Here is a 12,386-nt window from a genome sequence, read left to right as displayed (position 1 = left end):
TCTCTTTCCTCTTTTCTCTCTCCATTTTTCTCTCTCTCATTTTCTCTCTTAATTTTTCTCTCTCCATTTTTCTCTCTCTCCCCTTTTCTCTCTCTTCATTTTTCTCTCTCTTTCCTCTTCTCTCTCTCTTCTTTTCTCTCTCCCCCTCTCTCTTGCTCAGATTGGAGTGGCTGGAGAGGCAGAGAGTGTGAAAAGCTAACACTTTAGTGTGATAGCAGCAACCTGATGGAGGGAATAAAAGAGGGAAGCCACATTCAGGCGCCAACGGGGAGAAATTACCACTTTGAGTGCTCACACAAATAGAAATGCAGCAGTTACTGTGTATACAGTACAGGGAACTACATGCATTTATATTTCTGTTTCATTAAACACACACACACACACACACACACACACACACACACACACACACACACACACACACACACACACACACACACACACACACACACACACACACACACACACACACACACACACACACACACACACACACACACACACACACACACACACACACACACACGGCACACACACACTTATAATGTGATCATTGAGACCCAGCGTGTGAATAAAAATGCAAATCAATATGTTCGCACACATTTTTTCGCCTCTGTAATTGCAGAAGGAGGGATCGACTAACAGTGGAAAATGTGAACAGCAATTCTCTTGTTCCTTTTCACAGGATATTTGAACAATTGAGCCATCAGAAATGTGTGGAGTACGAAATAGAATATGTCTCACTTGATGTATTTAACAAACTCCACTCTAATGTATCAATAGTTTTGGATGAGAGGCTCTGTTTAATGAGTAAATGAACATGTAGACATTCTATGACAAGAAGCACAAGGTTGTCTAGAGAGATTTATGTATTTACATTGATGTAGTTCTGTCCTTGAGTTGATCTTGCCTGTTAACCTACTACATTATGCTCTATATTTTTGTGGACCCCAGAAAGAGTAGCTGCTGCTATCGCCACAGCTCCTGGGGATCCTAATAAATACCAAATTCTAAAAGCTTAGCTAGTGCAGGTGATGAGTTAGGGAAGTAAAGTGGCTAGGGGTTGATTTAGAACCAGGGTATCGTTTATTCTGGAGTCCTCTTACCCGCACTTCTGATAGCCTCCTCTGTAAAGAGACGGAGTCTCCCAATGTATCAGACCAGCGCTGTAGTTCCTCCCCTGCTGACATCAGCCAATCAGTGAGCTCCCTCACAGTCTCCAGGTACTGCTGGTGTTCCCTGACCACGCCCTCTGATAGTCCCACCCTCTCCTAAAGGATAGGGACAGTCACAAACATCAATCATCTTAACCAACGGTTCCCCAAAACAACAACATTGGTCAAGATGACGATCCAGCCAACACCACAAACAACTTCCTCACCTCTACGAGTGCTATGAGGTCATCAAACTGCCCCTGCAACTCAGCGCGGGCCTCCTGGCTGAAAGCTGCATCCCCGGTCTTCTTGAAGAGCTCTGCCGCCCTCTCCTCCAGACTGGATAGGGACCCCTGGTGTTCCTGGAGGTCAGCCAGCAGGGTCTGCAGTCTCTCCAGCTGGGAAGCCTTCTCTCTGAGGCCAGGCTGGGGGATGAGAGGGCCACATATGTCCCCCTCCACTGCCTCCAACCAGCACTGCAGCTGGGCCTCACTGTCCAGGTAACACCCCCACTGGGCCACCGTCCACTCCAGACGACTAGGAGAGATGAGACGTATGGAATAATACAGAGGTGAGATATATTGTAGATGTGTATTAAAATGTAGACAAATATACAGGCACATTTTATTAGATGGATATAAGAGATATATCACACACACACACACACACACACACACACACACACACACACACACACACACACACACACACACACACACACACACACACACACACACACACACACACACACACACACACACACACACACACACACACACACAAACTGCCACCCCTTAGCTCCCACTAAAAACCCTCCCCTCCTTAAACACACACACACACCCCATGTGAGATCCCTCTTGCTTGCCATCCTCCATTTAGTCCCTAATGAGATCAATCAATTCTAGCAGGAGGGGCAATAACCACTCAATTAACACACACACACACACGACAGACACATACACAAAGAGACAAATACCTCTCATTATGTTCGGAACCTAATTGTAATTAATGGTATTTAGACATAAATATGATATGATGAATACAATCCAGAGGAGATCGCTAACACAGGTGGTCTTAAACCACATCTAAGGGTGTGGCATTTGGAAACTCAATATTACAAAGCCAAAGTCAAGTGGTGATTTAATAGGATAAATCTAATAGACGTTAATGTTATTGTGGCAATATTGGTCCCATTCCCAGCAGCCTCCAAGCCTGGCAAGCAAGAATAAGCCAGCACTGACCATCAGCTGAAGTGAGGTAAAATCTCAAGATTACAAAACAATCTTTAGGTTATGTTATGGTTATTATCAGATTACTTTAAGTTTGACATTGTGAATGGAATCAATCAATCAAATGTATTTATAAAGCCCTTTTTACATCAGCTGATGTCACAAAGTGCTATACAGAAACCCAGCCTAAAACCACAAACTGCAAGCAATGCAGATGTAGAAGCACAGTGGCTAGGAAAAACTCCCTAGAAAGGCCGGAGCCTAGGAAGAAACCTAAAGAGGAACCAGGCTCTGAGGGGTGGCCAGTCTTCTGGCTGTGCCGGGTCGAGACGTGGAAGGGTCTCTACCTGTGGCAGCTCATGGCGGTCACCAGCAGCGTGGCCCACACGTCCTCCACTTCCTGCAGCTGAGAGCGGATCACTTCCTGTCCCGCCACCGCACTGTTGCTCCTGATGGCCAATTCACCCTTCCCCACCGCCATGTTCAACTTCACCTCGCCCTCACCCTTCAGAAGCAGGATGTCCTGAATGGATCAACAATAGGGTCAGAGGGGACGATCAGTATTATAGTACTGTGCTCAGGCAGGAAGACTTCCTGTACAGAAGTAAACAACAGCGCTCTCTTGTGTCTGATCGAAGAACTGCAGCATTGTATTACTCCAGTCACAGGGTGTGTGGGTGTGTATGCAGAATGCGGAGAGTGTGTGAAAGGATGTGTAAATCAACAAATGTCTTAAATGTGTGTCCGAGTGAGTGTGTGTGTGTGTGTGTGTGTGTGTGTGTGTGTGTGTGTGTGTGTGTGTGTGTGTGTGTGTGTGTGTGTGTGTGTGTGTGTGTGTGTGTGTGTGTGTGTGTGTGTGTGTATGTGGCACGGCTCCCTCCTTACATACCTGCACTTGCTCCAGCCTCTCTTCCAGCTCCTTTTTGTTGCCCATAGTGCTCCCCAGACTTCCCAGACGCTCCTGGATGTCCTCCAGCCAAAGCCACACCCCATGCAGGGTCTCTCCGAATGCCTGGCTCTCCAGGCACCCTCTCAGGCGCTCCCTGGTCCCCTGCAGCAAGGTCTGGTGGTGGGTCTGGAGCTGGGCTGTGGCCTTCACCTCCCCTCCACAGCCTCGACCTGCCTCACGCAGAGACTGGGCCTCCTGGCTGAGACGATCCAGAGAACTCCTTGGGGGAGAGATGGTAAAGCAACATCTTAAAGTGAATTAATGACTGACTAGCATACAGTGCGTGTATATACAGTATGTCAGTTACCAATAATTAAATAACAACATTACAGCAACATGTACCACCACCATGCCTTATCAAGATGAATGACTCATCTCAGTGCTCTTTAAGGCTCTTTAGTTTAGAACACAACACACACAAACCTCTTTGTCAGCAGCTTTCTGTGGATCTCTTCCACTCTTTCCAGCTCGTCAATGCTGTCAGGGACTCCTGGCTGCTCCTCTCCCCCCAGAGGAGGCTCTCTCTTCAGGCTACGCTCCATCTGTTCCAGCCAGTCCCTTAGTCCCTCCACACGGCCCTCAAACCTGAGAAAGCGGAACAGTGCCAATATGACGACTACAACTAAAACAAGTCAAGTTATAGTTAGCCAGTTAGAACACTTTGATATCCTTTGGGAAATGATCTAGCATCATCACACAACACAACAACATCATTCTTCTACATTCTCAGAATAAACAGGGTTATTTGTGTTACACAAACTCACACTTACAATACTGGTAGGACAATCTATTCTAGCAGGAGGAGCACCTGCTAGATACACACAAACACACTCACTCTGTCAGTAGGGTGATTCCCTCCTCCAGATCTTGTTGGGTCTGTCTGCACCCCTCCTTGTACCCCTCCCAGTCCCTCTGGCAGGAGGAGAGGCGCTCCTGCACCTGTCCCGACCCCGTCTTAGGCAGGTGGAGCAGCAGCCTCTCTGCCTCGCCACACACCTGGCCAAGGTGCTGCTCACCCTCCTCCACAAGCTCCTGCGCCACCTGGGGGTCAGGAGGGGAAGGGTGGTGAATAGTTTAGAGCGGAACTAAAGCAGTATGGCATAGACTAACACAGTAGTAACAATAATGTTAACACATAACAGTTAACTATGATTGACAGTACCTTTAGCCTCTCCACCTTGTTTCCCAGGGAGGTGACATCTCCTGATTGGTCAGAACATTCTTTTAGCTCCGCCTTCCGTTCAGAGAGCCAGGAGTTAAACTCTTGAACGACCTCTGCTCAGATGGAAAGAACGAATGAAAGAGAAATAGGATGAGAACAGAAGAGAGAAGGAGTGAGAGGATGAGTAAGGGAGAAAATATGGTTGACAAGGTGAAGGGGAAGGAGAATCGAGGTGGATAGAGAGTAGAGGGAGAAAGGGAGAGATTGTGTCAGCGAACAAGGGAGGGCGAGGGAGGAGAGATGCTGTCAGGCAGATGGGATGTGTGGGTGTGTCTGCATGGTGCGGCACATGGTTGCCTTGGCAACAATCCCAAATGACTCCCCTGAGAGCACCGGTGACGAGAGCAACATTACTCTCAGAGGCACAGGTGTGTGTGAGTGGTGCGTGTGTGTGTGGTGCGTGTGTGTGTGCATGGTGCGTGTGTGTGTGCGTGGTGCGTGTGTGTGTGCATGGTGCGTGTGTGTGTGCGTGTGTGTGTGTGTGGTGCGTGTGTGTGTGCGTGCGTGGTGCGTGTGTGTGTGCGTGGTGCGTGTGTGTGAGCGTGGTGCGTGTGTGCGTGCCAGACAGTGTGTCAGTGCAGTTTGAGTGTGCCCTGGGGAAAGGATAATCAAAATGCAATCTAAGGCACCAGTAGCATTTAAAAGCAACATGTGATGCTATATGGTACAGATAAAAGGTCTTTACAGGGATCAATCTGTCCTGACTCCTCTAAGTATGTATGAGGCAGTATAACGCAGCCTTCATTCCATCCCTAGTGTCCTGAGCTATTTTATCATGTCAACTCCTCCTTGGTGTTTTCATGTGTCCTACTTTATGCAAACTATTCGTACATTGTCTCCTGGCTGCTCTGCTATTGTCCATCCACAGAGTCTGTACATAGTAATACAAGCAAGGGTTACAATGAAGAGGGGGCCATTTGGATGGGAGAGAGCAAACAGTGGGAATTGAGTTCATATCTATTTGAAACTTACAAAGGGAAATCCACCTTTATAACCTAAACATATCAGCACAAAACCCCAATTTAACCCTCTGCTCACTGTTGAAACGTAGCTGCAGTGCGTCCTGCAGAGTCCCGCGGGTCCTGGAGCTGAGCTGTGCTGCAGCCTCGGTCCTCTTGGCCAGCAGGGTGAGGTCAGTGGACATATGGGTCAGCTCTTGGGAGGGGTGGGACCTACAGAGTGAACTAAGCGTCTCCCTGGCCATGTCTATATCACCCCTCTGCTGCTGGAGGGAACTTTGGAGATCCTGGGAGGGGGAAGGGGAGAGAAGGTATTGACTGTCACTCAGGGGTGGCTAGAAATAGAATTCAATATAATCGATTTTTACTAGCTTAGTTAGGATAGTAAATAACATACCTACAATTGTATTTTAATGGATTTCTGTGAGCATTGAAAGTGATAAACAGCCAAATTCACCATTTGTCAAAGTTCTATACACTCTCTATAAAACTGAGAGCCTGGGAAGGAAACTCCTTCCATCAACATGTGCTTTTCTGCTTGGTTGAAATGGAAAGGGTAATATTATACCTTGACTCGAATCATATCCTCTGGTCCGGAGGGTTCCGTCAGGTCAGACAGGGAGCTCTCCACGGTCTCCAGCCGCTCGGCCATCTGGGACATGAGGTCCTCCAGGCGCTGCTTCTGGAAGCTGAAGTAGGTCAGAGAATGTCTGGCCTGGTCAAACACCTCCTGGGCATGACTGATCTTCTTCCTCAGGTCACACTCCATCACCTGAGAGAGACAGGGAGACATATGGTTGACATTCTCCACATGTTGCATGGTTAAGTCTCTTTTTTGCTGAGGATAACTTGTTGAATATCATGACCTCTGAACCTAAAACTCACCTGCAGCTGGATGGGTGTCTCCTGGAGCTTGGCCAGGTCCTGGAGCTTGGTCAGCCTCTCCTGCAAGGCATCCAGCCTCTGTTCTCTCCTCTCCACCTCCGCCTGTTACAACATAGCAAGAGACTCTTTCAGCTGGCATCCTTTGATTAGATTTTTACATTAGGTCTTGCAACAGTGAACAATGTGATGATCTTCATCCATACTAGGACTAGACTGCCCAGCTTGGTCTAACCTGGAAAGTGGCAAGGTGTGTCTCTGTCCCCTGCTTGTCACTAAGATTGGCCACACCCTCAGTGAGGTCAGCGATGGAGGCTGCTGCCCATTGGTCGATATCCTGTTCCATGGTCTTAAGGTCATCCCATAGGGACACACAAAGGCCTAGTCTCTCAGCGTTGGTCTGGATCCTCTCTGATACCTACAGGGCAGGACAGGCCAATAAATGTACAATTTATATACCTGCTAGGGGTGCCAGGTAGCCTAGTGGTTAGAGCATTGGGCCAGTAACAGAGCTGACCAGGTAAAAATCTGTCGTTCTGCCCCTGAACAAGGCAGTTAACCCACTGTTCCCCGGTAGGCCGTCATTGTAAATAAGAATGAGTTCTTAACTGACTTTCACAGTTAAATAAAGGTTCAATAAAAAAACATCAGCTTTCAGGATCTGTCTCTGTCTCTTGAGTTATTGGCCTGCAATTAAGAGAAGGAGATAGAGAGAAAGAGTCTATCTTTGTTTTCAAGAGGTAGTGAGGTAGTGAGATAAAGATAGGGGGGAGAGTGAGAGAGAGAAAGGCAGACAACATGTCTAGACTTGTTGATATTGCACGCTCATTTGTGACAGCTGAGCACTCCGCTGAATCCCACAGGGGGAGAGAGAGAGAGACAGAGGGAGAGAAAATGAGAGACAAACAAACAAATATGTTCAGAGAAAGAGCGAAAGATTGTGATTTAACAATCTGTTGCCTCCAAAGTGAATTACAAAACCATCTACACCCAGAAGAAATTAAACCCTCAGCTCTCTTCCTCATCCTAGCTCCCTCACCTGCAGCCACTGGTCCCTGAGTGTGTCCATGCTTCTCTGGATGCTGTCGGAGCCACAGTGTGGCACGTTTGCCAGCTCTCTCTGCAGGTCCTCTCCTGAACTGATGAACAGGTCCATGTCCTCCTGTCTTCCTCTCAGCTCAGCTATCACTGCCTCGTGCTGTTGAGACAAGAGAGAAAACGTGTAATGACAACACTTCACCACTAGGTGGAAATCACAGCATAGATATTATCCCAAGAGCATCGTAGGCCTACTGTACTATATGAACTATATGACTACACTTTTTCAGACTGTATAAGGCATTGCTATAACTGTATTACAAGCATGTGAAATATTGATATACCTGCTATTGTATCAGTATCATTCATTACAGTACAGTAGATAGGACTCTACTGCTGGAAAATGGTTGGACCACGGTTAATCACAGTGTGACTGACCCGTGAGAGTATTCTCTTGGCCTCCTCTGGGTTGTGGTTGTGGTCAGGCTGGTTGTAAGTGACGGTCAAGGCGTTCTCTACAGTGGAACTGAGGGTGGACCTGAGGGAATGGAAGTGACGTAGCAGCTCCACCAGGAGTCCACACTGCTCCTGACTGGAGGGGGAGAGACAACATTGACAACTTGATGTAACTAAGACTAAACAGGAAACAATCCTCTCTGGACAAAATGGAAAATATGTAGAAAACATTTTGTTAATTGACACAGATGTTGAAACAATGCGCCGAGACTCCAGCTACTGCTCCATGTTCATCATAGTGAGCTTACTGACACAATAACAAATGCTGGATCTACTACACCACCCAACCAACCATTCTCTCCCCCACTCCCTCCCTCACCCATCCTCACCCATCAGTGATGATCTTCCTGACGTTATCCCAGGCTGTTTCCACCAGGCCCACCTCCCTGAGTGCCTCCCCAGCCAGCTCACTGTCTCTCTGGGCTAGCTGGCTTCCCCTCTCCCTCAGCCACTGCTGGGAATGCTGCAGAGACTGAAGCTCATCCTCCAACTGGACAAAGAATCGCAGACTGGGGAGAAGAGACGGGGGACAGTGGGGATTTAACTCAATATATTTATCATAGAGTATATAAACCATAAAATGAGATGTAAACAAATGTATTTTGGTTGCATTCTTCCGCTGGCAGTGTCTATATTATGAGAGATATTAGTTGTACCTGTTCTGAAAGGCTTGTACGCTGCTCTCTCTGGCCCCCTCCTGCCTGGCCCTCTCCTCCAGCTCCCTCAGACTCCTCATCACCTCCTCCCTCCTCTCCCTGAAGGAGGTCCACAGTGCCCCCAGGGCCTCCGCCTGGCTCTGCCTCCACCCCAGGCCTCGCTGCACCCCCTCCAGGGCCACCATGAGGGCCACAGCCTGGCCCCTGCACGACGTCCTCCCCTGGCCGGGACCTTGACCCAGACCCCCCTCCCTGGAGCCTTTACACTCCGCCCCACTCAGGTGGAGGTGGGCCTTGCTGAGCCTCCCATCCAACCCCACTGCCTGGGCCTCCAGACGGGCCACATCCCCGGCCACCTCTCCCAGCCCGTGGTGCAGCTCCTCAGCCTTCGAACGGTCCCAGCTCCCCCTGCCCTCCACAGCCTCCCGGAGGCCTCTGACCTCCCCGGCTGCAGCTCCATGTCTCTGGAGGAAGACCCCCAGCTCAGCCAGGCTCTCTCCACGGAGAAGGAGCAGATGTTGGGCTTCGCTGAGGGGCTGCAGGCAGTCCTTCCTCTGGCCCTGGAGCTGCTGCTGGGCCTCTGGGGAGGAGAAGGAGAGGAGGGAGGACTCTCTCTGCTGTAGGGTCTCTCTCAGGGCTGTCTGCTCCTGGAGGGACTCCTCATGCTCCTGGGAAAGGCAGTGAAGAGTTTAGCCTAAAAGTTTCAACATCAACATTCACGTAGAAATTCATAATCTATTCTACAGGATCGATCCTTGTCATCTCAAAGGGATACTTGGTGTGTTTATAGCACAATTAAGACACAATTCAGGCAACAAACGTAGTCTAACTCACCTTGACCTGGGTGACAGCAGCCTGCAGGTCAGCTATGTTGACCTGGGAAGTCGTTCTGAGTACAGACAAGAAGTTCTCGCTCCACTGGGTGAGGGTCAGCAGGGCCTCGTCAAAGAGCTCCACCTGAGACAGGTGTGTCTGCAGCTGCTGCAGCCTGCAGAGGAGAGAGGTGTAAGGGTGTGTGTGCCAAGGGGTAAACTCCTGGATTATGGCCTTGATGGAAATCCTACTTTGGTCATCTGTATATTTACTGTAGGTGTGTTATGTCAGGTGGAACACAACTCACGTCCTTACCTTTGTGTTATACTGTTTTTCATTGAGGTGCTTCTCTCCTCCAGCTGTGTAATGTCATCAGTGAGTTCTCTGACCCGCCCCTCTGGTGCTGTAGGGTAGAGACACGCCCCCAAACTCACCACACCCTGCAGAAAAGCTTCATGGGACTGCAAATCACTCTGCATTTCCTGTAATATCATAAGATATCATAAAATATGTACAATAATTAGGATTTAGTTATTGAAATATGATTGTGGATTGATGTTAACACTCTTTACCTGTACAGTTTGCAGCTCATTCATCAGCTTTGCTTTGCCTGTAGAGAGGAGTTGAGTGTCTGGACAGCAGACAGACTCACATCTGTCTAACCAGGACCTGAGACTGGAACTCTCCTTCTCATACCTGAGACAAACAGGACAGAGGACACTTTTAAATACCGGAAAGGAAATAAGGTCTAGTACAATTGGTAGCGAGAATATTTATCCGATTCACACCTCCTAGTTCATAATATAATATTACTGACACACACACACACACACACACACACACACACACACACACACACACACACACACACACACACACACACACACACACACACACACACACACACACACACACACACACACACACACACACACACACACACACACACACACACACACACACACACACACAAGTGGCGTGTATTCTTGGATGCTAAGGGAAGGCAGGCTTCCCCAAATATTTGACTAATATCGCTGTGTTTTCATAGTTTTTCTTCAATTCGCAAGTGGCTGAATCTCACTGGAGAAATCATCCGAGTAGGGAAACAGCGCCCCTCCGTCTTATTAAGGGCAGCCCATGTGTCTGATGATGGCTGGACCAAAGATGTATGACATATTGCCGCCATAGTATTTGACTGATTGACGCCAGCAAGCATTCCCTTGATAAAAAAAAAATATTTTTTTTTGCCAATCAGCGTTGAGCTGAGCTCAATTGTGGGTTGTCCTGTCGCAGCAAAATGACCCCCAAGGGAGGCCAGTTTGGATTTTGCTTCAGACCAATCAAATTACATCCAAAGCAAAACGTCATTGTCAGAAAAACGTGTCTGTTTCTGGTCTGCTTGTGTTGATGTCCTGCAGTAGCTAGCTTGCTAAATATGCTCTTTCCTAAGCCATGGATGGAGATGGGGATTTGGACTTAATTCTCTGTACAGGCCAATGATTATGATGCCGATACTCTGATCTGAACCATACATTTTTATATTGTGCCACTGGCCTGAGACAATTGAAGTGCAATATGTAGCTAGCTAGCTTAGCTGGTTCATTGTTTCCCATGCGAGGAAGTCAGGCTAGCAAGCATTTTAGCTAGGTAACTTATGACAACAAAAACCAGAAGTGTACTGTATGACAGAGCCACATACACACACACACACACATGTGTGTGCACACACACACACACACACACACACACACACACACACACACACACACACACACACACACACACACACACACACATACAAAAATTAGTACCATGGACAGCCACATGATATTTAGCAACGTTGATTGGACTACATTTCTAAGTTTATTTTCAGTGTATTAAACTAAGCATATATAGCCTTGTTGATTTGATGATGTTTAAATGTTTAAGTGTAAATGGTGCTGGAACAGTGAAGGCAGGGCTCCTGTTGTCTTTGAGTTGACTTGTGGTAACTCTGTGGTTCTAAATCACTAGTTGTTTAGTAAACTGTGTAAAACATTAACTTGACCATGCTACAGATGATTTAACTGTTGGTATGAAATAGTTGCTTTGTGGACTTCACGGGACAGATTGTGGACTATGTTGTTGTTTAGGAAGACTGTGGACTTCAAAACATTAACAGATGTTTGTGGACCATGTTGCTTTACGGGACAGATGTTGCTTTGTGGACTTCACGGGACAGATGTTGCTTTGTGGACTTCACGGGACAGATGTTGCTTTGTGGACTTCACGGGACAGATGTTGCTTTGTGGACTTCACGGGACAGATGTTGCTTTGTGGACTTCACGGGACAGATGTTGCTTTGTGGACTTCACGGGACAGATGTTGCTTTGTGGACTTCACGGGACAGATGTTGCTTTGTGGACTTCACGGGACAGATGTCACGGGCAGATGTTGTGGACTTCACGGGACAGATGTTGCTTTGTGGACTTCACGGGACAGATGTTGCTTTGTGGACTTCACGGGACAGATGTTGCTTTGTGGACTTCACGGGACAGATGTTGCTTTGTGGACTTCACGGGACAGATGTTGCTTTGTGGACTTCACGGGACAGATGTTGCTTTGTGGTTTTGTGATGAAACAGACATATGTGTAGTTGAATTTATTCCGCCTGTCACGCCCTGGTCAAAGTATTTTGTGTTTATCTTTATGTATTGGGTCAGGCCAGGGTGTGGCATGGGGTTTTTGTATTGTGGTGTGTTTTGTCTTGGGGTTTTGGTATATTGTGGGATTGTAGCTTAGTGGGGTGTTCTAGGTAAGTCTATGGCTGTCTGAAGTGGTTCTCAATCAGAGGCAGGTGTTTTTTGTTCTCTGATTGGGAACCATATTTAGGCAGCCATATTCTTTGGTTGTGTTGTGGGTGATTGTCCTGAGTGTCTTGATGGCCTTGTGCTGTGTTAGTTGACACAAGTATAGGCTGTTTTTGGTT

At 47.7% G+C, this 12,386-nt stretch overlaps 1 protein-coding gene across 1 annotated transcript in view; it reads right to left on the bottom strand.

Moving 5' to 3' along the window:
* syne1a (spectrin repeat containing, nuclear envelope 1a) overlaps positions 1-12,386 on the bottom strand; it is a 201,305-nt gene that overhangs the window by 140,277 nt on the left and 48,642 nt on the right. Inside the window, exons 36-53 of the mRNA XM_052523863.1 lie at positions 9,991-10,114; positions 9,734-9,900; positions 9,440-9,593; positions 8,606-9,273; positions 8,279-8,458; positions 7,872-8,025; positions 7,435-7,593; positions 6,631-6,813; positions 6,399-6,500; positions 6,082-6,285; positions 5,593-5,800; positions 4,495-4,607; positions 4,168-4,373; positions 3,756-3,917; positions 3,273-3,552; positions 2,731-2,906; positions 1,382-1,691; positions 1,107-1,271 (exon numbers count right to left, since the gene is read on the bottom strand). Of these exons, the coding sequence (XP_052379823.1) occupies positions 1,107-1,271; positions 1,382-1,691; positions 2,731-2,906; positions 3,273-3,552; positions 3,756-3,917; positions 4,168-4,373; positions 4,495-4,607; positions 5,593-5,800; positions 6,082-6,285; positions 6,399-6,500; positions 6,631-6,813; positions 7,435-7,593; positions 7,872-8,025; positions 8,279-8,458; positions 8,606-9,273; positions 9,440-9,593; positions 9,734-9,900; positions 9,991-10,114 (3,715 nt within the window). The remainder of the gene's footprint in view (positions 1-1,106; positions 1,272-1,381; positions 1,692-2,730; positions 2,907-3,272; positions 3,553-3,755; positions 3,918-4,167; positions 4,374-4,494; positions 4,608-5,592; positions 5,801-6,081; positions 6,286-6,398; positions 6,501-6,630; positions 6,814-7,434; positions 7,594-7,871; positions 8,026-8,278; positions 8,459-8,605; positions 9,274-9,439; positions 9,594-9,733; positions 9,901-9,990; positions 10,115-12,386) is intronic.

Source organism: Oncorhynchus keta, chromosome 8 (genome assembly GCF_023373465.1).
Source record: "Oncorhynchus keta strain PuntledgeMale-10-30-2019 chromosome 8, Oket_V2, whole genome shotgun sequence".
In the NCBI taxonomy this organism is placed as follows: Eukaryota; Metazoa; Chordata; class Actinopteri; order Salmoniformes; family Salmonidae; genus Oncorhynchus; species Oncorhynchus keta.
This window is presented reverse-complemented; position numbering and strand designations above follow the sequence as displayed.